This window comes from Microcaecilia unicolor, chromosome 10 (genome assembly GCF_901765095.1).
Source record: "Microcaecilia unicolor chromosome 10, aMicUni1.1, whole genome shotgun sequence".
Lineage (NCBI taxonomy): Eukaryota > Metazoa > Chordata > Amphibia > Gymnophiona > Siphonopidae > Microcaecilia > Microcaecilia unicolor.
In genome coordinates, this window is record NC_044040.1 from 36,979,435 (window position 1) to 37,004,712 (window position 25,278).

Genomic DNA, 25,278 nt, shown 5'->3' on the forward strand with positions numbered 1-25,278 from the left:
AATTGCTACTTCAGGTGACTGTGAATCAGTTATTCTCTTTTGCAAATTAAGTTTTGGCAAGGCTTGGTGAACATGCTGTTAATTTCAGATGTTTGAATATATATTTTTCCAGTTTAGAAACCTGGACCTCTTTGCAACTTGGGAGGACATTACCCATTAAAGATAGCCTCATTTTACATCATAAAATCGGGGCATTAAAAAATCTTAAGAAGAACAATTTATGTTTTTTTTTTAAATTTTCCTCGCTCCTGAAATTTTATCAAGGAAGAATTTTAAAGATGTTTGGTATATTGCCCATTCAGATCAAATTGATTTTATCTAAAATTATTATGTCCTTAATCAGACCTCAGTTCAGAATATGACTGAGGGTGACCTGGATGTCTTGGAGGGGCATAATCGAATGCGAACGCCCATCTCCATCTCCGATGACGGGTACGCGAAGGTGTGGGCCAGACTGTATTTTTGAAAAGATGGGCGTCCATCTTTTGTTTCAATAATATGGTTTGTGCCAGGCAAATGCATCGCATTTGAGCGGATTTGAGCTGGGCAGTATTGGTTTTCAGCGATAATGGAAACCGAAGGCGCCCAGCTAAAAAATGAACAAATCCAAGGCATTTGGTCGTGGGAGGGGCCAGGATTCGTAGTGCACTGGTCCCCCTCACATGCCAGGACACCAACCGGGCACCCTAGGGGGCACTTGTAACAAAAAAAAATATTGAAATACCTCCCAAGTCCATAGCTCCCTTACCTTGGGTGCTGAGCCCCCCAAATCCCCCCCCAAAACCCACTGCCCACAACTCTACACCATTACCATAGCACTTATGGCTGAAGGGGGGCACCTAGATGTGGGTACAGTGGGTTTCGGGGGCGGTTTGGAGCGCTCCCATTTAGCAGCACAAGTGTAACAGGTTGGGGGGGGGGGGTGGGCCTGGGTCCACCTGGCTAAAGTCCACTGCACCCACTAACAACTGCTTCAGGGACCTGCATACTGCTGTGATGGAGCTGGGTATGACATTTGAGGCTGGCATAGAGGCTGGAAAAAAAGTTTTTAAAGTCCTTTTTTTTTTTTGGTGGGAGGGGGTTAGTGACCACTGGGGGAGTCAGGGGAGGTCATCCCCGATTCCCTCCGGTGGTCATCTGGGCAGTTGGGGCACTGTTTGGGGACTTGTTCGTGAGAAAAAAGGGTCCAAAAAAGTGACCCAAATTCTCGCTTCTGGCGCCCTTCTTTTTTCCATTATCGGCTGAGCGCGCCCATCTCTCCTCAGCCGATAAACATGTCCCAGTCCTGCCTTCACCACGCCTCAGACACTCCCCTGTCAACTTTGTTTGTTCCCGCGACAGACTGCAGTTGGAGGCACCCAAAATCGGCTTTCGATTATACTGATTTGGGCGCCCATGAGAGAAAGGTGCCCATCTCCCGATTTGGGTCGAAATATGGGCGTCTTTCTCTTTTGAAAATAAGCTGGTTGGTGTCAACTGAGGAAATTCAACTTCTTTTTTTTTTAAAATTCTTCTAGAGTCACCCTTTTAGCCACTTTTTTCTTCTGAGGTTGATAAAATGCTGATTATGAAGTTTTATTTTAGGGTAAAAAAAAGGTTCCTTGTTTTGTCAGCAAAAGGTTTAAATTTTTCCAGATGTCTCATGGAAGGCCCTGTTTACTAAGCTGTGCTAGTGTTTTTAGTGCATGCTAACCATGTAGACAGCCGTAGGAATATTAGGGCATCTACTCGATTATCACGCACTAATAGTGTGTGCTAAAAATTATCGCGCACTAAGAGCTCCTTTTACCAAACTGCGGCAAAAGGGATCTACGCTGGTGGCGCATGTTTTTGACGCTTGCTGAGGCCACCTTTTACTGCAGCTGGTAAAAGGGTCGTCTTTCTTTTCTGCAGGAAATGGCCATGTGGCAAGTAAAGCACTTGCAGCGCGGCCATTTTGGGGGTGGGGGGGTGGGAAGTACTGCCAGGCTGCTACGGTAGCTCGGCGGTACTTCCTGTTTAGCAAGCGGTATACCGCCGCTTTGTAAAAGGGGCCCTAAAAACACTAGCACTCCTTAGTAAACAGGAATGTTAGCATTAAGAGCAACATTTTTGGTCTTTATTTTTGTTGTTTTGCGGGGGGGCGGGTGGTATTAACCTTTGCTATGTAAATGTTTGATTTCCTATAAAGATGATGATTATACATTTTTTAAAATCTTGTGCACCTTGAGAAATTTTCAGGTTAGGATGAGATTTCTACTTTTTAATGATGTTTTATATGGAGTATGTGGGAATTTAAATTTAATGTTGATGCTGGCTAAATAGTATGGTTAATGGAATCAAACAAAAAACCCTAGCTGCCTGCTTGTAATAATTGTAATACTAACAACCCTAAAATCAAAAAGATTGTTGAGAAAAGACCTTGATGAGTTACAATAAAACCTGTATGTTAGTAAATGGGGAAAAATCAGCATCACAGGACTTGCAAACTCTACTACATTATTAGTGCACAAACAATTGCAAAATTAGTGTCAAAATCAATAATTTTGTATTCATTGTCCATAACAAAAGAAAAGATTTTGTAAAGTTAAATACCTAACTTTCATGTGTGCAGCAGGTCTCATTTATAAACTATCTAGGGCAACAGGGACGCAAAACTAATCGGTGCTAACATCAAAGACGTTCATTAATTTAGTACTCCCAATCATTAAAGAGAGATGATAACATGCTTGCAGTCTAATAGCCTGTCATTGATTGGTAGACTAGGTTTCTAGTCAGCCAATCAAACCACACAGATTTGAGAGGCTGCAGTTCACAAAAAATATTTCTGTTCAATTGCGGCATTCAAACCAGCCAGTTCAAGAGAAATTTGAAAATCCATTGTTCTCTACGGCAGATTGTTTTCTTTAAGTCACCTCCCCAGGGGTTAAGTTTAAGATAATGACCAAGCAGCATAACTGTTCAAAGGAGTGTCATTTAAGCAGCATATTGAAATTTTACGTAATAAATTGCTTTAACACTGTGGTATATAAAATTAATAAATCCTATCTAAATCCAAACCAGTGGTGCCTCCAGTTGTTTTAAGCTACATTTATATTTTATGATTAATTCCTTGATTCCTTGATTAACTGAGTATCTTTCCTGTATGCTTTGTAGATCCTTTCCTACTATTTTATTTATTGTGTAAATTGTACATCGCTTTGACCTCCTCAAATTCAAGGCAGTATATCAAATCTTGAATAAATTTAAACTTATTGGTACAATATTTGTTCTGTCAGTCGAGTCTTAAGCATCTTAGAAATTTGCTCTCTATATAGCAGATTGCAGAATTCTGTGAATTCAGACATCATATCGCAAAAACTACATTGATAGCATTTAAAGTGACCCACCCTCCCTCTCTCGTCAACATCCAAAGCAGTGATTCGGAACACTGCAGCTGTAGTCGGGCATAACAAGTCTTGTAAGTTACGTCCCCTAATGTAAGCTACTAACTTAGCAGAATGAAAATGATCATGAATATCCAAAAGGTGCCAGTATTTACCAATAACCCTCGGAAAAAAATAATCTGTGGTATAGTGCAATACGCAGGTATTGACATCATCAGTGCCCATTTTTTTTGGAGGACATTAAATCTCGGTCATTTCAGGCTGGTCTTTTAAAAGATTATTTTTCACTATAGATTTAGGGTATCCTCTAGCTGACAGCTTCTTCTACAGTACTAATCTCTGGGATTGGAAATCTGCCATGTCAGAACAGATTGTGAAAAAGGTTACCTATTCTTCAGAAGTAGTGGGTGAGAACTAGTTTATTAAAGAAAAGTGTTACAATCAGTAACTTTATGAAAAACTGACAAAAGAGTTTTCAGATAGACTCACCTTTATATGATCATGTTACACCATTGCTGAAAGAGGCTCATTGATTACCGATCTCGCATCGTATCACATATAACAGTAAATAAAATTGTGATTTCTGGTGGACCTCTGTTTGTTCCCAATATCTAGCTCCATATTTTCCATTTAGAACACTTAAAACATCTCAGCAAAGTCAACTCATTGTTCCCTAGAGAAATTGTACACGTCACTATTTTTTTTTTCAGTTCATGGTCCAGAACTCGAACCTGCTGTTGCAACAGGCTTCAAACATCACTGCAAAATTTTAAGACACACCTGAAAAACCTTACTTTTTACTGATGTTTATAACTGCTAGTGGGGTATGACCTGTGCGAGCCTGGACTGCACAGTTGCTCTGGTTCTCCCCTCCCCCCCCCCTTACCTCTTATCAAAATTGTATTTTTCCCTTCCCCCTGCTTTGATGACATTCTTTGTTTCCTATTCTCCCCTTCTATTTTAGATTGTATACTGCTCAGACATGTGCTTGATGAGCGAGATAGAAAGTCCTAAATAATCTTGATACATTTAAAAATGAAATCTCTTGAAGATGGTAATGCATATGAAATCATATAGTAGGAGATGGGAATAACAAATTATTGATTTTGACACAAATTTTGCATTTGTGGAGTTTTCAGACCTGTGATGGTGATTTTTCCATGGTTTTTGAACCAGTATCCAGGTGGTGTTGTAACTCACCACAAACCTTTTGTATTTTAGAATTGTTAGTATTACCATTAGTTGTCTTAGAGGACAATTGGGCCAAGTATTCTCACATCTGGGTGACATATCCGACAGAGTCCAGTGCAGATGCTGACTAGCGAGATGAATGTAGAAATTTCTAGCAGCATCCCACCACACATATACTCGTGCCTTCCTGCCCGATGTGTGAGCGCAGGTCCCTCCGTCTTCATTTTTCCAAGGAGCAAGGAGGACGCATCTTCATATCCTCCTCACAGTGCGTATTTTCTCTCTCGTATTGCAGTGCCTTCCCATGCAGGTATTTTTCTTCCCTTTGTAAGTCTTTTCTCAATAATCTTTATTTTGTTTTGTGTCCTTTTTGTTTTTTTAGTATTTTTGGCTTTTCAAGTTTCCTTTCTTTTTCACAAGTTGGTAGGCCCATTTGGCCACGATTCTTTTTTCGATGTCTAAGAAGACCACCAGTTGCTTTGAGGTGTGCCCAGTGTAGCCAGGTGATTTCTGTGACGAACCTGCACTCATGGTGCATTGGGTACCATGAGCCTAACCCTTGTTCTCTCTGTTTTAAAATGATGTTGAGGACACAGAGGGCACAACAGTCCAACAGGAGAAACATTTTGGCTCCAGCTCAGTTCATCGATATCCGTATCAGAAGCATAGACCACAATGGCTGCTCATACTTCGACTACCACTTGGAGTGCACTGGCATCAAGGAAGTCTCCACCTCTCTCAACATCGTGCGCTGAAAGTAGGCCCTGGGACTGGTCAGCATCAGACCTAACACTGAGGACATGTACTGGTTAGACTTTGTCCTCATCAGCATCGAAGGACTGTGATGCTGAGTGTCGGGGGAAGCCCAAGAAGCATAAGGATCAGTCCTTTTCACTGCACGGTGCTGGGCGCACCAGTGCATTGACATCATCAGTATCCGAGGAGCACACTCCTCTTTGGTAGAGGTGCCAGTGCACAAGTCTCAGAGCAGCCAGGTTCTCCCAGTTTGGCACTGACTCCTCAGGCTCCCAGCTTCCTTGCCTTTTCTGATGCCTTCCTTCGATAAGTGGTACTAAGCTGTGCTCAGGGAGAAGCTGGTGCAGATACTGCAGTTGTACTTCGCTTAGGCATTGAGGACATTTGCGCCATGTGGATCAGCCCCAGATTCTTCCTGAGGCTCCTGCCATGCCTGTGGAGAGATTTTCGGTGCCGATGCCTCGAAGAGTTTTGAAATCAACCCATGCAGTTTCACTCTCAATGTCAGGGGAAGAAGCTTCCCTGGAGTCTGAAGGTAGGACTGTACCTCCGCGCCCTTCGGGTGTGGACATGGTTCTACTGAGCTGGGGCAGGCACAGACTCACTCATTCCAGTCTGAGCACTTTGAGGAATCTGACTGGAACCACTCATGGGATTCAGAGGAAGAGTCTTATGGGTCCCTTCTGATCCCTCCCTATCTCCACCTGAGGTTCTCTCTTTCAGTGCTTTTGTCAAGGAGATGACTTCGGCCATCCCATTTAAGCAGTCACAGTACCATTGCACCTTATCCTTAAAGATGCACTGACAAAGAACTGGGCATCTCCCCTTTCAGTGCAGGTCACACCTAAGAAGGTGGATACACACAGTATTGTAGCCAGAAGCCTGGATTTGAGAGGGCACAACTGCCTCACCACACTGTGGTTGTCAAATATGCCCTCAAACAAGCTAGGAACTCCAGGACTCATGCCTCTGCTCCCCCATGTAGAGAGGCTCGGACAATAGACTTATTTGGGAGGAAGGTTTATCAGGCCTCGATGCTTATTGCCTGCATCCAGTCCTACCAGCTCTACATGAGTCTTTACCTTGAAATCTTTTCTAAGTAGTACACTTAGGGGTAGATGCATCAAGCAAACGTAAAAAAATCAGAAACGTTAAAACCTTTACCGAATTTAAAATAACGAAGCATGCTCCAAAAACACAGCCCCAAAAAGTTTGGTGCGGTATTGGAAAGAACGATGCACCAATCCCCGTCGGTAATCGGCTCGTAAAGCATGCGCAAAGCAGCCAAGCGTTATGCTGGCTGCTCTGCGCATGCCAGAAACGTTCAAAACACAGTCAAATCGCAAGCACATGGCTCCCAAATCAAAATAAAAATAAAAAAAGGATCGGGAGGGGGCAAGGGCGCTCATCAGGAGCGTCCTGTACGGACGGCCTTGCCCCCCCCCCCCCGCTGCTCCCCACTTTCCGCCGCTCCCCCACCCCGAAAAAGCAAACTTCTAGAAGCCCCTGCCCCCCTCCCTTCCTCACTACTCTGTCACCTGAGCTCCGCCTCCCGACATCCTCCGTCCGTGCCCCGCCCCCTTTTGGGGTCGTCGCCGCCATTCCCCTCCTCCATCGGGCCCCCCTTCCTCTTACCGGGCCCGTGCAGCGCCTCTCTCCTCTGTCCGAAGGCGCTGCACGGGCAAGAAGAAAGCTGAATCAGCTGATGCCTGCCTTCGCGATGGCGCGTCTTTCTCCTGCTGCGCCCGCCCCTGTCTGACGTCAGTAACCTACGTAGGTTACTGACGTCAGACAGGGGCGGGCCCAGGAGGAGAAAGACGCTCTATCGAAGCTAGGCATCAGCTGATTCAGCTTTCTTCTTGCCCGTGCAGCGCCTTCGGACAGAGGAGAGAGGCGCTGCACGGGCCCGGTAAGAGGAAGGGGGGCCCGATGGAGGAGGGGAATGGCGGCGACGACCCCAAAAGGGGGCGGGGCATGGACGGAGGATGTCGGGAGGCGGAGCTCAGGTGACAGAGTAGTGAGGAAGGGAGGGGGGCAGGGGCTTCTAGAAGTTTGCTTTTTCGGGGTGGGGGGAGCGGCGGAAAGTGGGGAGCAGCGGGGGGGGGGCAAGGCCGTCCGTACAGGACGCTCCTGATGAGCGCCCTTGCCCCCTCCCGATCCTTTTTTATTTTTATTTTTTTATGTGTTTTCTGAGGTCCTTTGGACCAATCACAGCGCTTTTAGCTCTGCTAATGCGCTGGGATTGGCTCAAAGTTTGTTTATTTTTTCACTTAACACTTTTTCCTGGCACAGAGCTGTCCTAACGAGAGGTCCAGACCTCTCGTTAGTTTTCCTGCCTTTTTCCTGCGTAAAGGCAATCGGAAAAGGTTAGTGCATGTCGTTTCAATGGGGTTTTCACACTAATTGCTCATCTCCATTCCGTTTTCGTTAGCTGCTACTACCGTCGAAAAATAGGCTTTAGTGCATGGAAAGGATCGGAAATTCTTCCTTAAGGGCTCATTTAACGATGAAAAACGTTTAGTGCATCTGGGCCTAAGTCTTGCGGATTCTCTCCTTCAGGAGCATACCACAGAGCTTCACCAGTTGGCCAGTATGTAGCTGGAGTGCAGAAAGTATCTGGCGAGGAGCACTTAAGATTTTTTTTTTATATTGCATCCAGATTCTCCACCATAGGTATGGGGATGTGCAGAGTCTCGTGACTGTGTCTCTCTGACCTAGAAGCAGTGGTTCAGGAGAGGTTGGCCAACGTTCCTTGCTAAGAGGACGGTCTTTTTAGAGACAAGGTGGAGAAGGTCAGTGACCTCATAGGTGGTGACCCTACTACTCTCAAAGGCATAGGTTTCCCCACTGCCTTTTCGCTCTGTCCAGCAGCCCCAGACCCATTGCTCTTTGCCTCACTAGTCCTGTCCTCAGAAGTCCTAGCCGGCTTCCCAGTTAAAGCAAGGGACGAGCTTTAAACTGTTTCCAGGAGAGCATAGCTGCAGTCCAAGTAACCATCCCGGATGGCCTACAACGCATGTGAAAAAGTAATTGCTCAGTGACTGCTTCCTTAGTTACTCAATCAACTAATTGACCAAATTTATTTATTTATAGTAGTGGAGGAGTGGCCTAGTGGTTAGGGTGGTGGACTTTGGTCCTGAGGAACTGAGTTCGATTCCCACTTCAGGCACAGGCAGCTCCTTGTGACTCTGGGCAAGTCACTTAACCCTCCATTGCCCCATGTAAGCCGCATTGAGCCTGCCATGAGTGGGAACGCGCGGGGTACAAATGTAACTAAAATAAAATAAAATTTCTACCCCACATTTTCCCACGCACGGATAATTTGATTCAGTTGATTGCAGCCAGCCCTGTTGAATCTAAACCTCCCTATTTATTGAACCTTATAATGACAATGAAAGTAGACACAGCAAAGTTTCTACAAGAACACTATGCCACAATCAAAGGAAATTCCAGAAGAGATGAGAGAATTAAAAAAAAAAGTAGCAAAAGAGATGAGAGAGAGAAAAGTAGCAAAATATATCAGTCTGCAAAGAATTACAAAGCCATTTCTAAAGTTCTGGGACTCCACCAAACCACAGTGATAGCCATTATCCCCAAAAGGAGAACACTTTGAAACAGGGGTGAATCATCCCAAGAGTGGCAAAAAGTACTCAAGGGCACAGTGACAACTCGAATGAGAAGTCACAAAACTTGCAGAACTGCAGACCACTTTAGCTTTAGCTAAGATCAGTGTTCATGAGTTCACAAGAAGAAACAGACTGAGCAAAAATGGGATTCATAAAGGGGGTAGCAAGGCAGAAACCACTGCTGTCCAAGAGTAATATCAATGCTTGTTTCATATTTGCAGAAACACCTGGATGATCACCAAGCTATTTGGGATAATGTTCTATGGACAGACGAGTCAAAAGTAGAACTCTTTGGACAGCACAGGTCCCATTATGTCTGGTGTAAAGCAAATACAGAATTCTACAACAAGAACCTCATACCAACAGTCAAACATGTTTAATTGTAGTGTGAAGAGGAGGGGATGCTTTGCTGCCTCAGGCCATGAAAAACCATTATTGAAAAAATTATGAATTCTGCACTGTACCAGAAAATTCTTAAGGAGAACGTCCAGTCATCTGTAAGGTGAAGCATAATTGTGCTAGGCAGCAGGACAGTGATCCAAAACACAAAAGCAAGTCTACATCTGAATGGCTGAGGAGAAACAATCAAAGTTTTAGACTGACGTGGAGGGGCATAATCGAAAGGGGCGCCCAAGTTTTCCTGAGGACATCCTCACAGGACGTCCCAACGAAAGGGCGGGGATACCTGTATTATCAAAACAAGATGGGCATCCATCTTTCATTTCGATAATACGATCGGGGAAGCCCAAATCGCAAAATTTAGATCGACCTTAGAGATGGGCGCCCATCTCAGAAACGACCAAATCCAAGCCATTTGGTCGTGGGAGGAGCCAGCATTCGTAGTGCACTGGTCCCCCTGACATGCCAAGACACCAACCGGGCACCCTAGGGGGCACTGCAGTGGATTTCAGAAATTGCTCCCAGGTGCATAGCTCCCTTACCTTGTGTGGTGAGCCCCCCCCCCCCCCAAAACCCACTCCCCACAACTGTAAACCACTACCATAGCCCTTACGGGTGAAGGGGGCACCTAGATGTGGGTGTGGTGGGTTTTGAAGGGCTCACATTTACCACCACAAGTGTAACAGGTAGGGGGTTTGAGGCTGGCAAAAAAATATTTTAAAACATTTTTTTGAGGGTGGGAGGGGGTTAGTGGCCACTGGGGGAGTAAGGGGAGGTCATCCCCGATTCCCTCCAGTGGTCATCTGGTCATTTAGGGCACATTTTTGTGGCTTGGTCATAAGAAAAAAAGGACCAGGTAAAGTCATCCAAGTGTTTGTCAGGGACGCCCTTCTTTTTTCCATTATCGGTCGAGGACACCCATGTGTTAGTCATGCCCAAGTCCCGCCTTCGCTACACCTCCAGCACGCCCCCGTGAACTTTGGTCGTCCCCGCAACGGAAAGCAGTTGAGGACGCCCAAAATCAGCTTTCGATTATGCCGATTTAGGCGCCCCTGTGAGAAGGACGCCCATCTTGCGATTTGTATCGAAAGATGGGCGCCCTTCTCTTTCGAAAATAAGCCTGATAGTCAAAGTCCTGACTTGAACACAAGAAGATGCTGTGGCAGGACTTGAAATGAGTAATTCATGAACGAAAACCAAGAATGTGCCTGTATTAAAGTATTTCTGCAAATAAGAGTGAGCTGAGATTCCTGACTGATATCAAATTGTAGGAAGTGTTTGGTTGCAATTATTGCTGCTAAAGGTGGTGCAACTAGTTATTAAGATCAGGGGGCAGTACATTTTCACATGGATGATATGGGTGTTGCATAACTTTGTTCCTTAATTAAATGAAGTAGTAATTTAAAAACTGTTGCATGTTTGCTCAGGTTCCCTTTTTCTAATACTACATGTTGTTTAAAGATCAGAAACCATTCAGTGTGGCATTTATGCAATAATAGGAGAAATCAGGAGAGAACATTTTCACATTCTTGTATATCGGCAACTCTTCAAACTTCTCAGGCACTCTTCCAAGCGAGTCAGTTACTAACTGTGCCTAGATGACAGCTGGAGCTCCCTCTCAATTGAAACTGGCCATAATTGTAGGAGGTGATAAATAAAGAGATCCATAATAGATAGTGAGTTCTGTTAAATTGTTAGGATAAATATTTAGTTGATACAGATGTCATTGTTCCTGTGTTCCTCAATTGGTTTTGTCTTTGTATATTTTCCATTCATTACTTCTGTATATATTTTTACTTAATGTAATTTAAAAACTTCTTTTCTGCATTTTTCAATGAATGGATTGTCGAAGATAAATTACAAACATAAGGCTGACAATAAGCAAACATGAAATAGCATGAAACCCACATCAAAATGTTAAAATTAAATCACAAAATACTACTGGACCATTTGCATGAAGGGCATAATTTAGTGTTTCCTTAATTTCGTAAACTGTGCGTTACTTACATTTTAATTAAAATAGATAATAAGACTTATTTTGTTTTGTACTGCATAAATTGTAGAATTTAAGTGATCCTGACAAAAATTGGTTTCTTGACATTTTGAATTACCTTTTTTAGACCGACATAAGAATTGTACAGAGATGATAGTGTGCATAAGCTGTTGAGACCACAGGGGATACCTTCTTTAAGACCTTTGGTTAATTATTTTGGTGTCTTATAAAAGTCTGCAAAGAATGTGCTGCATGATTACCTTTGACCTTTAAACTTAAATATAAGTCATCTATCCCAGTATTTGCTCAGCTAAGCAGAATCCTTCTTTGGTTTACAGATGCTGTGAGGGAAGTGAAAAAATATTCAGCCACACAGGTGGTAGATAAAGATTCAAAGCTCTATCCTAATGCATATGATCATATCCATATGAAACTTTTTAGATCACAACGAAATCTGTACATCTCAGGATTCTCGCTTTTTCTGTGGCTGTAAGTATAAATTTCCCCCACAAACCTTTCAAGTGTATACCAGGTAGTGTAGTTGAGGGTTTGGCTTATTTAACCTGTAATCTGTCATGTTTTGTACTTCTCCATAGCCTGTGTCATCTTTGTATAGTATTTTCGTTTCTTATATGATGCAGTAAAAGCAGTTCAAATGTCCAAGTCCAAAGTTTTCAGTCGGGATATAGTTTCTCTCTTTTTATTTGTCTGTTTCTTCCATCCTGTTGTCTCCACAATTTGATTATCTTTATGTACTTGGCCTTGAGCACTTCTGAAAAGGGAATTAAAATCATTTTTATATAGTAGAATAGTTTTCTAAACATTGAGTGTGATTTAAAAAAAGATATCTGATGAAATGCTGTCATAATATACAAGTAAATCATCTGTATGCAGTGTACCTTTTTCAATGCAAAACAATTGCTATTAGGCTCATATGTGAAAGAACCTCTTGTACAAAAATATAGCATAAACTTGTGGGCATCATATAGGCAATATTTTGAAACTTCTAGGGCTGTGGTTCTTAACCCAGTCCTTGGGACACATCCAGCCAGTTGGGTTTTTGGAATATCCACAATGAATATGCATGGCATATGTTTGCATACACTGCCTTCAGGGGAGCATCTAGCATCAACTATCAGGTGAAAGAGCCTGGGTCAGGGAGGGGACAAGCAGTATTTTCCTGTGGCTAAAAGGGACAGTAGCACTCAAGTGCAGCCCAAGGCAATCTGCTGCCTGAGGCGAGGGATGAGATAACCCCCCCCCCCCCCCCCCCCCAAGCATTATGCCTCTTTCCAACTCCCTTCTCAGAGCTACGTTCAAGGGAGTAAGATGGTTGGGCGTGATAGAAATATATAGACCATATACATTCATGTATTATATGTATATAAAACCAAAGTGGAACAGCCTAATGGAGTCAAGCCACACACACAAGAAATATTTCTCATTCATTCCACCAGGGTTGAGTCCTCTGATGCTTGCAGCTGCCAGGACCTAGCTGCACACCTCTGAGGTCTGGGGTGAGGAGCACAAGTACTCGCAGAGAATATAGAGTATAATTGTATATTCACAGAGCATTCCCAGGTCAACCAATAAAACTCTCCTAACAAGAGGTACAGAGCAGAAATATAATGTTTCACTTTACAGCTCAACAAACTGGTGTCAAATCAGTGATAGCAACACAAACTCCCTCCACTACTAGACACTGTGTGATGTAAGACAAAACATTGCGAATAGAAGCTTACCATATAGGCATCAAATAAAGGACTCAAACTGTACTAGCCTTACCAACAAGAAGTTAGTACTTCAACTGATCTAAAACACCACCACACCTCTGGGGATTGGGGTGTGGGTCTTTTATTAAGCATAGCAGGTGAAGGGCCCTTTTCCAGCTGGAAAAGATGGACCACTACAGATTCTTACACAGAACCTACATATCAACTGAATCCCTAATCCCTGTGACACAAGGAAAACAAATGCCATCATTTAGCATAAAAAAAGAGATTATCTAGAAACATATTGTAGACAAAAAAAAGTGAAATGGAAAACAAAAGAAACCAGACTGTGAGCAGCAGAACCCTAGAGAACCAGAGATGCATTTCCTTCAGTACAGAACCAAATACAAGAAGTGCACATGTTCAAAGATGACATTATCTTTCTTTAAATATGAAAAATAAATTTATTTGTATCTTTGTTTTCTGACCATTTTACTTTTCAAATTGGGTCTGTCCTTTTCTCTCTTTACTATTTCCTTTTGTTGCTTTTCTCTGAGTCCCTTTCCAGGATCTTATTTCCATTTTCTGTTTCTTCACTGCCCTGTCTTCTTCCTTATGCCTGACTGACAATGATACTTTTGTTTCATTTTTGTCTCCATTACTCTTATCTGTCTTTTTATGAATCTGTAACTAGATTTCATCCCTCCTTCTTCCCACAATACTTGGTCTCCTCTTTCACCTACTTATCAGTTTTCCACTTCCCCCACTTTCATCCCTTTTCCTCCCATCTCCACTCCTCTCTTATTCCTTCTCCATCCTCCTATTCCCTGAATTTCACTCACTTTCTAGTATCCCATTTCCAGCCCCTGTATCCATTGCCTCCCAGACCTCATCAATCTCTACCTCTAATCGCCTCCCTGTTATTCATCTCCCCCCAACATAAATCCAGTCCCTTTCTTATATCTTAACCCCTTATTCAGGCTACCATTCCCCATTTTACCTCCCTTATTTCTACCCTCTCACCTATATCACCTTCTTTTATCCCTCAAACACTCTTTGTAGCCCTCTGTTTCCCCTTTCCCCCAGCAGCCACTCACCCATATTTCCTTCTCTACTTCCCCAGCATCCACTCACCTCCTCCAATATTTTTCTATCCATCTCTGTGCCTCTCCAACTTCACCTTCCCCTGCATATGCCCATGTTTCTTTCCCCCTCACAACAGTATCTGTTGTCCTTCTCCCATCCCCTGTATCAAGTCCATCTCCCACCTACCCTCATGTTAGTCTCCAGCCCTTTACCGAGCCCCAGCATCAGACTGGTCTCATCAGCCCCCTCCTCTTATCTGCCCAGCACACTAAATCCACTGCAGAGAAGGGAGCTTCTTTCTTAGCTCAATCCACTCTAACCACTGGCACTGTGAAGGAATTGAAAGTAGAGAATGAATACTTCCTGTACCACACATGAAACAGAAAGTAGATTCTCTCTGATTTTAGCAGCTATGTGGTCCCGGCAGCCAGAGCATCTGGAGTGAAGAAAGGAGCTCCCCACTCTATAGCTGACTTAGTGGCACCAGACTAAGCAGGTTGTAGAAAGGAGCAGCTGGCAGAAGTTTTGGTCAATGCACAAGAGGCTGATGCACCACAACAATATAAAAAGAGTGGCTCATCCCAAAGAGTGACATTCACCACCACAAGGACTATTGAAGACAATGAGTGAGATTTTCAACCAGTGCATCTGGGGTATAAATTTGGAAAGATCTGCATGATTTTTAACCTCTTTTCATTTAGGGCACACCGGATGGACGATGCCCGTATATGTGATACACTGCATATATGACCCTCAAGGACCTTTGGTTCAACACAATATAGCAGTTCCTATGAGTTAAATGGAATCATGCTCTGCATCCACGAAAGTCCAACCTCCCCCCAACAAGGGCAGATCATAACTAGGACATTTCTCTATGAAAGTCACAATACAATTCTGTTTCTCATGTCATCGGAGTAATAGCAACATAAATCTCTCTACTTTGTGTAATGCAAACCAAAAGAAAATCCAAACTCAACGTACACTTAGCGAACATGTCATACAACAGTAGGACTAATTCTATGATTCAAACAACAAGAACCCTACTTATTACTCCTGGAGGAATTTGGTGCAAAATGAAAATTCTGCACAAACATTTTTGAAATTCTGTGCACAGTATTTTAAAATTCTGTATCTCTATTTGTGTAACTTTTGTGCAGAATTTCTCCATTCATAAGGCTTAACTACTCCCCCAGCTTCTTCCTTCACCATTAATATCGCTCTCCAGGTTCCAGCTTGCCCAGCTATCCCTCACTCCAGCTTAGCTTCAGGTTCTACCCTCCCCACTCTTACTTAGTTTGAACCCTTCCCCCAGCTTTCTCTACGCCCTAGTTCTTTCTTTCTCCTTAGCCCCCATCCCCTTCCTCTCTGTATTCTTTCTGTCCTTGCCGCCACATTACCATATTTCCTCCCGGATAATGTAGCATAAGAAAGAAAAACAGCGGCACATCCAAGCACTTCTTTCTCCTCTGCTGGCCTGGGCCCAGTGCTTATTTGAACCACGTGGGACTCTACTATAGAGTAGTTGGACCCAGGCCAGCAGAGGAGGAGGAGGAGGAAGTGGTCTCATGTATAACCGCTTGTTTCTTCCTTATGCTACATGATCTGGAGGACAGGGTAAGCCGAGTGGTGGAGAGGGAATTTGGAGCAGTCTGTGGATGTGTGCTACAACGGGAGGGGGGTCAGAAACCTGATTTCTGCCTTCTATTCCCTGTGCAAAATTCTGCAAGGCAAGTACAGAATTCTGCATAAATTATGCATTTCACTGTGGTGCAGAATTCCCCAGCAGTACTACAACTATTACACTGGGCCCTAAAATACCAAAACGCCTACTACAAGTAAAACAGAACAAATAGGACTGCTACAGATCTCAACACAGAACTATATGCAAACAAATATCACACCTCAGTCACACACAAAACACAGACAGACCCTCACTAATACAGAACAAGTGATCTCAAATTAGATATAGAAATACGATGACAAAAATTGAACTGGGAATCCCAAGAAGTTAATCTCGGTATATACTGCAATACTGGAGAAGCAAAAACAAATGCATTTCCTTTTGCACTGAACACAATAAATAGAAATCTGTGATGCATATTTTTCAAATCCCACTGCTGCTCCTTGTGATCTTGGGCAAGTCACTTAACCCTCCATTGCCTCAGGTACAAACTTAGATTGTGAGCCCTCCTGGGACAGAGAAATATCCAGAGTACCTGAATGTAACTCACCTTGAGCTACTACTGAAAAAGTTGTGAGCAAAATATAAATAAATAAATACAACCTAACGTATTCCAGTTAATAAATTAAAAATAAAACACTTTATTCTGCCTTTGTGTGTCTGGGCATTTTATTTTTCTATCACGTTGGTCCCAGTTTCTTTTTTCTAGTTTCCTGTCTTCTGCTAATTCTGTGTCCGTCAGCCACTGCCCACTATTTTTCCTCTCTCTTCTTGTCTTGTTTCATTCCCGTACTACACCTGTCTCTGACATACTGATATTTCTCTTAGCGCTCTCTCCTCTGTTCTTTTCTGCCTCTCTGTCCACTAAAATTTCACCTCCTTTTCATCTGCTTATCGACTTTCTTTCTCCTCTCATTCCCTAGCTCTCACATTTCCCATCTCATTTCCCATCCTCCCATTCCCTTTTATCTTTCATCTGCTCCCTATTACCACATGTCTACCCTCTGCACTCACTATCCTCCTGCTATTCATTTCCTTGACAGCCCTCCTATTGGTTCTCCCACATGGACCCACCATTCCTAGCATCTCCTTCCTCTCTCTCTCTCCCCCCACCACACGCTCGAAGCCTTATCTCTCCATTCCACCTTCTCTCCCTAAGTCTGACATCTCTTCTTCCTGCCCTTCAACCCGCATCTCCTGAGTCAGACATTTCTCCTGCCCTCTCGCCAATTGACATCTCTCCCTTCTACCCCGAGTCCATCTCTCCTGCCCTCCCTTAAGTCCATCTCTTCTTCCCCCTTCTGCTCTTCCTGAATCTTTCTCTCCCCATCCTCCCACCCTGTCCTTTTTCCCTCTCCTTCTGCTCCCTCCTCAGGTCTGACATATCTCCCTTCTTCCCCCACCATCCTCATCCATGTCTCCCCTATCCTTCCTGTTGAATCTGATATCTCTCCCTCCTTCCCGTCCATTACCCCATCCTCGTCCAACTTCTCTCTCTCTTTCCCTCCCTTCCTTCTTTGTAGCCCTCCCCCTGAGTCCAACATCTCTCCCTTCATACTCCCTCTTCCCCCTTCTGACCGCAGTGTGGCATCTTCCCCCTTCATTCCCCAAGTGTGCCTTTTTTTTTTTTACCAAAAGACAGCAGTAGCGATTTCCATATGCCTCCCTGCTGTCAGCACCAGCAGCTTCTCTCTTCTGTGGCCTGCCTCTCTGACGTAACTTCCTGTTTCCTCAGAGGCAGTCTCCAGCAGAGAGAAGAAGCCAGTGCCGGTGGTAGTTCAGCGTGTGCGAATCGCTGCTACCACATACTTCTGGAAAACGAAAAAGGAAGGTAGACTTGGAAAACGTAGCTGAAGAAGGAAATCCCAATACACACCCTCCTCCCACTCCCCTTCCTCTTCCATCCTCCTCCCTGCCTATCTTACCTATCCTCATCTAAACGATCACCTCTTTATTTACTATATTGCAGCTATATCCATTCTATGTTACTTTGTAAACCTGATATACTATGTAAGCCGCATTAAACCTGCTAATAAGTGGGAAAACGCGGGGTATAAGCATTGCAAATAAAGGGGGAGATGCCAGACTGCGGCTGGGTGTGGGGTGGAAAGGAGAGGTTCAGCCCAGGAGGAAGGAGGGATGCAAGCAGTTGGGGCGGCAGCAGCAGCAGCAGCAAGATGCTACTCCATGAAGAGTGCTGCCTGTGGCCCTCGCCTCAGTTGTCCTAATGATAGGGCCACCCCTGATGGTACCCCAGTCCTGAAAGGGTATGGTATTTGATATGCACCTTTCTGTGGTACGGTGAAAGCAATTTACATATTATATATAGGTATTTATTTTGTACCTGGGGCAATGGAGGGTTAAGTGACTTGCCCATATTTTCAAGGAACTGCAATGGGAATCGAGCGCAGTTCCCCTGGTTCTCGGGCCAGTGCACAAACCATTAGGCTACTCCACTGAGAAGAACCTTTGTGACCAAGGATGGAGAGGAACAGCGATGGACACAGGCTTATGTCGTCAGTATTTTGCCCTCCCCACTCCCACCCCTACCCCTGGTGACAAATTGGTTCACTGCAAATATGACTGCTATAGCCAAGGGCACCCCCAAACTAAGCAGGGAGACCAGGCCTGTAGAGGGCAGAGAGTGAGGGGATTAGAAAAGTTGGGGGTATGAGGGAATCATTTCCACCCTCTTGATCCCAGATCCCCTTGCTCAAACCAGGATGACTTCTTACTCTTCCCTTCCCCATCTCTATCCCCTACCCTGCTTCTCTCTGCTTCCTAATTCCTTTGCCCCCCCCCCCCCACCTGAAATTCTTTCTCTGTTTTTCTTCTCTGAGATCTCTCCCTCCCCTTCTCCCACCTCATCCCCTTTTGTTCCCTATTTCCTTCCAGCACAATTCCTCCCCACACCCCCAAAAATCATATAAATTGCAGTAATTGGAAGTGCAAGAACTGTCAAGTAAATTTAATTTTTAAAACCTAAAAAAAATATATATATATATATATATAGTGCAAATGCCCCTCATAATTGCTGCAGAATTATGATAAGTTCAGAAAGCCATGGCTGTGCCTATAGTATCTAGATAGCCAGGAGACTACAAATCTTGCAGTGTAGATGCCTTTCTCACATAGGACAAGAAAAGCCAACAAAAGCTGTGCCTAGAAAGTCTATATATTTAAATGTTTTGGGGAGGGGATGGGATAGAAATGTTGTATTTTTGGAAATTGACAAGTTTCTTTGTTGGTTTTGATGTGTAAACAGTACTTTTGTCTGTTAGTACTTGCATTTTTTTTTCTTGTTAGCACTGCAGAGCCATGAATAAAGACGATTTACACATAAATGATTTCTTTTACTGACATTTTCTTAGAATAATGACAAATTTGATAATACAGACAGAATTATTGGAAGTAATATTCAGCCAACAGCAGTCAGCATTTCCCTAGGCACAGCTCCTATCCAGGTACTGGCATTGAATATCCTGCTTGGCAGCCTGCTGAGTGTTACTCGGGTACCAGCGATACTCAGTGGCACTACCTTGCTTCAGTTAGGACAGCCTTTTTGCTGCCCTAAGTTAACTAGATAGATATCCATGAAGCACTGCTGAATATTAGCAATTCCCGAGTAACTTCCAACTTCACCCCTGTTGTGTCAGACCGCTGCAGCACTATTCATTTTTGTGCTACTGTCCAGGTTTGGCCCGGTCGGTCTAGTTAAATGGCTTTGGATATTGACCCCCATTAATTATACATGTAATTAAAAATATATTATGTTTCTTTCCTAGTGTGTTAAGACGTGTTATTATTCTTATTACCCAACTGGCCACAGAGATGGGAAGTACCGTGGCTCTGAAAACACAAGTAGAAAACACCAATGAAGCTGTCAGAAAATATATAGAGGAAAACAACAAGATGAAACAGGTCCTTTTTATTTATTTTTTTTAAATTAACTAATTAATTTTACATTTTTATGTTTTGTGTGCATCATAGCAAAAATATCCTGAGGGGTGTTTTTCAAAAGTCTATTTTTAATTGAAAGTAAGTGAAAGAGTCACAATAAAACTAAAGAAAAAACAGTACTGCAGGTTAATGACTTCCTCGATAGAGGAATAATACAGCTTGTGATCAGCATTACAAACTGCATTATTCTGCTTCTTGGAAGTGTGTTAGTGTGTGGTAATGTAAAATCACTTGCTGGTTAGTGCAGGAGCGTCCACTCTCCACCCCTGACATACCCCATAAAAAATTTTTTTTAAATAATTTACCGTTCAACTACTGCACAGACATTCCAAAACTAACATGATGCTTTAGCATGTCCCACGTTAGGCTATTTTTTGTTGCGTTAGACACACATTAGCACTTAAGGCAGCTAAGTAAAAGGATTCTTAAGTGACTTACCCAAAGTCACAAGTAGCTGGTAGGGATTTGAACCTGGGCCCGCCTGCTGCTCTAATCATTGAGCTACTCCTCCATTCCCACTAAATGCAGAGGTTAATAGTTTTTGATAAAAGAGGGCAGTCCACAGACTTCTTTTCTACTAAACACTGAAACAAAGGCGCTGCCAACAGTAAAAAGACCAAGAGGGCTCATTTTCAAAGCACTTAGCCTTCCAAAGTTCCATAGAAACCTATGGAACTTTGGAAGGCTAAGTGCTTTGAAAATATGCCTCATGCATACAGTGGTGGAAATAAGTATTTGATCCCTTGCTGATTTTGTAAGTTTGCCCACTGACAAAGACATGAGCAGCCCATAATTGAAGGGTAGGTTATTGGTAACAGTGAGAGATAGCACATCACAAATTAAATCCGGAAAATCACATTGTGGAAAGTATATGAATTTATTTGCATTCTGCAGAGGGAAATAAGTATTTAATCCCTCTGGCAAACAAGACCTAATACTTGGTGGCAAAACCCTTGTTGGCAAGCACAGCGGTCAGACGTCTTCTGTAGTTGATGATGAGGTTTGCACACATGTCAGGAGGAATTTTGGTCCACTCCTCTTTGCAGATCATCTCTAAATCATTAAGAGTTCTGGGCTGTCGCTTGGCAACTCGCAGCTTCAGCTCCCTCCATAAGTTTTCAATGGGATTAAGGTCTGGTGACTGGCTAGGCCACTCCATGACCCTAATGTGCTTCTTCCTGAGCCACTCCTTTGTTGCCTTGGCTGTATGTTTTGGGTCATTGTCGTGCTGGAAGACCCAGCCACGACCCATTTTTAAGGCCCTGGCGGAGGGAAGGAGGTTGTCACTCAGAATTGTACGGTACATGGCCCCATCCATTCTCCCATTGATGCGGTGAAGTAGTCCTGTGCCCTTAGCAGAGAAACACCCCCAAAACATAACATTTCCACCTCCATGCTTGACCGTGGGGACGGTGTTCTTTGGGTCATAGGCAGCATTTCTCTTCCTCCAAACACGGCGAGTTGAGTTCATGCCAAAGAGCTCAATTTTTGTCTCATCTGACCACAGCACCTTCTCCCAATCACTCTCGGCATCATCCAGGTGTTCACTGGCAAACTTCAGACGGGCCGTCACATGTGCCTTCCGGAGCAGGGGGACCTTGCGGGCACTGCAGGATTGCAATCCGTTATGTCGTAATGTGTTACCAATGGTTTTCGTGGTGACAGTGGTCCCAGCTGCCTTGAGATCATTGACAAGTTCCCCCCTTGTAGTTGTAGGCTGATTTCTAACCTTCCTCATGATCAAGGATACCCCACGAGGTGAGATTTTGCGTGGAGCCCCAGATCTTTGTCGATTGACAGTCATTTTGTACTTCTTCCATTTTCTTACTATGGCACCAACAGTTGTCTCCTTCTCGCCCAGCGTCTTACTGATGGTTTTGTAGCCCATTCCAGCCTTGTGCAGGTGTATGATCTTGTCCCTGACATCCTTAGACAGCTCCTTGCTCTTGGCCATTTTGTAGAGGTTAGAGTCTGACTGATTCACTGAGTCTGTGGACAGGTGTCTTTCATACAGGTGACCATTGCCGACAGCTGTCTGTCATGCAGGTAACGAGTTGATTTGGAGCATCTACCTGGTCTGTAGGGGCCAGATCTCTTACTGGTTGGTGGGGGATCAAATACTTATTTCCCTCTGCAGAATGCAAATAAATTCATATACTTTCCACAATGTGATTTTCCGGATTTAATTTGTGATGTGCTATCTCTCACTGTTACCAATAACCTACCCTTCAATTATGGGCTGCTCATGTCTTTGTCAGTGGGCAAACTTACAAAATCAGCAAGGGATCAAATACTTATTTCCACCACTGTATGTCCTATGCAGGCTGCCTAGTTGTTTCTGTTACCTGTGCAGAGGGTATATCACACCGGGCAGCCATAGAGCATGGCTGTTGTCATTGTTTTATTAAATCCTTTCATAATAATGCATGTTTATCCAAATTCAGTGGTTTTCTTCATAGGTCAATCCTTGTTATGTCCTCGCTGTTGCGAGGCCCAATTGACCTTTCTTTGTTGTTTTGAGTGAGCCTGGGGGCTAGGGATACCCCATCAGTGAGGAGGCGGGGATAGTTCTGGGCAGACTTATGGTCTGTGCCAGAGCCGGTGGTGGGAGGCGGGGCTGGTGGTTTGGAGGCGGGGCTAGTGCTGGGCAGACTTATACGGTCTGTGCCCTGACAAAATGGCAGATACAAATCAAGGTAAGGTATATACAAAAAGTAGCACACGTGAAATTATCTTGTTGGGAAGACTGGATGGACCGTGCAGGTCTTTTTCTGCCGTCATCTACTATGTTACTATAGAGCATATTTTCAAAGCACTTAGCCTTCCAAAGTTCCTTAGGTTTCTATGGAACTTTGGAAGGCCAAGTGCTTTGAAAATATGCCTCTATGTTACTAAATATTTCTCTAACCATTATATTGCTTCTTTAATTCTCCATTTCACTGTTCATTGTTTTTATCCTGTCTCTTGCTTTTCTTGGCCGGGTGTTTTACTTCATTTAGCTCCAATAAAAATCTGCTCCTTTTCTCTTTGCCTTGTTTGTTTTGCGGTTCCACCTTTCTACCACTTTTTTTCTTTTGACCTGGTGGTTTTCCCCTTCTCCTTTGAACTTTTAGTTCAATTGGGACCAGCATTGATATTTGGTGCCGTGAGCCTTCATTTGCAACTACTCTGATTCCCCCTCCCCATTTTATATCCCCCTCCAAATTTGTACAGTCCAGTAACTGTGATGAAAATCCCAGCACAAGGGTCATACTCCAGAATTTCTTCCAGAGCCCTTCAATCAGGAACTTTAAAAGGAAAGTCTCTCTTTCCTGTAGGAAATGGCCATGCAGCAAGTAAAACACTTGCCATGCGGCCATTCGGGGGGGTGGGGGAGAGCCCTTACTGCCACCCATTGAGGTGGCGGTAGGGGCTCCCGCAGTAATCCAAAGGTAACCGAGCAGCACGCGGCACTGCCCAATTACCACTGGGTACACTCCGGCGCTACAAAAATAAATATATTTTTGTATTGCCGGATATGATGGAATGCTAGGGGTGGGAAGTACCGCCGGGCTACTGCAGTAGCCCAGCAGTACTTCCTGTTTAGCTAGCGTTAAGCCCACGTTGGGCTTACCGCCACTTTGTAAAAGGGGCCCTGGGTTTGTAAGCCTGTAAAATGAATTATTTCTTGAAGTGTAATATTCCTATGGGCGTCTAGACAGCATGTGCTAATTTTTAGCAAGTGCCTAAAATGCTAGCACATCTTAGTAAACAGGGCCCCTAGTTTTCACCTACAAACTATCACTTCCCCATCTCCATTTGTCTGTCTTCTCATGCAGTGGCGTAGGCGGGGGGGGGGGGGCGGTCCGCCCCAGGTGCACGCCGCTGGGGGGTGTCGGCTCCGTGCTGGTGCACTGCCCTCTCTGCCCCGGAACAGGTTACTTCCTGTTCCGGGACAGAGAGAGCAGTGAACCAGCGCGGAGCCGACACCCCCCAACAACGTGCAGTCGGGGCAGATCGGCCCTCCAGCCCGTCCCTCGCCGCAGGTATGTGCTCCGGTGGGGGGGGGGGGGGGGTGCGCTCCAGCGGAAGGAGGGTGCGCTGTGCTGCACCCGGGGGGGGCGCAGCAGCGACCCGCCCCGGGTGTCAGCTCCCCTCGCTACAGCTCTGTTCTCATGTACCCATTTTTTTCTTATCCTTTTTTGTCTCCTATTTTATGTTATTTTGCTTGGTATAGGTGATTAAGAAAACTAGCAGTCCATTGAGTCTTAGCTGTTTGTCATTGCCTAACTGCTTTCTCCATGTGGTAATCTGGGGAAGATAGAAAATACTGTATCTGTAATCCATTATACAACAGTGAAAAAAGAACTAATGCCTTGTGCCTCATCCCTCTGCATACATTTCTTCTGTCTCTTCTTGCATTTTTTTTTACAGTTTGTTTCTGTATGTGTCTTAATTTTATCATACCCCCCTATTTTCTCTTCCTAGGCATTTCTATATCTTTTTGTACTTCTCATTTTCCTGTATATTTCCCTTTCCACATACGAATCCATCCTCTCCTGTATGTGCCCGCTTCTTCCTCTTTAGTCAGTCATTCATTTCAAACATTTACAGTATAACCTTCCTTTCCAGGGAAAACTCAAAGCATGGAACAACATAATGAAAAAATGTAATCAAATATACAGCAAAATTCTAAAAAAAAAAAAACAAACAGTTTAAAAAGCAAACCAATATCAATAAAAGTAGTGGGAAAATATACTTGGCCCTCTTCTCACCAAATCCAGGCAGTCATTCTATTCTTTGGCTGTTAGCAGAAGTCAGTGACCTCAGCTAGATGCTGGAACTTTAATTGTGAGGCTAGCATGAGTATTGAAGCTGCAGCACCGAGAGAAGAGGCTGAGTCACAGAATAGAATGGTTGGAAGTGCTCCTGACAATCCTGAGCAACTTTGTTTTGGGTTCACTCTGACTTGTTTAGTAATTCCAAGTTCCTTGGTGCTTAAATGCCCACATGATGGTAAAAGTGTGCATGGGGAGGGGGAATAAAGTGAGGTAGAAATCTTTATGGACCCCATGTGTCATGCTGTTCTGCCCTTGTCTAGGCATACTAGCTTTTTGACTAGTTTCAACTCCTGGCATATAAATGATAGTATCTATGAAACTAATTGTGAAAATAGCATCATTAAAATATTTTAAGGCTTACTTGACATGTTGTAGATGAGTAAATTTGTGCAAACATTTTGTATAGGTTTTAAACAGAAGTAACCGGAGTGAAAAGGAGAAAACTGAGGGTACAAACTTGGAAAATAGTGTACAGGAAATAAGGAACCTGAAGAAAGAATTTACAGACACTGCAGAAGGTAACAATTTTGTGAGAGACTGTTGAAGTCCATGGTTCCTAATTATTTGTTTCATGATTTTCTGTTTGAGGAGAATAATTCTCGAAAACCAAGCTCAGGGATGTTACATAATAATATATAACAATGAGATTCACTCTTTGCCTTGGTGAAAAAGACGCTTGAAGTTAGCAC

At 43.8% G+C, this 25,278-nt stretch overlaps 1 protein-coding gene across 1 annotated transcript in view; it reads left to right on the forward strand.

Annotated features, from left to right (window-relative positions):
- Positions 1-25,278, forward strand: part of LOC115479044 (B-cell receptor-associated protein 29-like) — a gene marked incomplete at its 5' end in the record, with an annotated part of 95,787 nt that overhangs the window by 39,267 nt on the left and 31,242 nt on the right. The window contains 3 exons of the mRNA XM_030216758.1: positions 11,669-11,819; positions 19,595-19,730; positions 24,996-25,107. Of these exons, the coding sequence (XP_030072618.1) occupies positions 11,669-11,819; positions 19,595-19,730; positions 24,996-25,107 (399 nt within the window). The remainder of the gene's footprint in view (positions 1-11,668; positions 11,820-19,594; positions 19,731-24,995; positions 25,108-25,278) is intronic.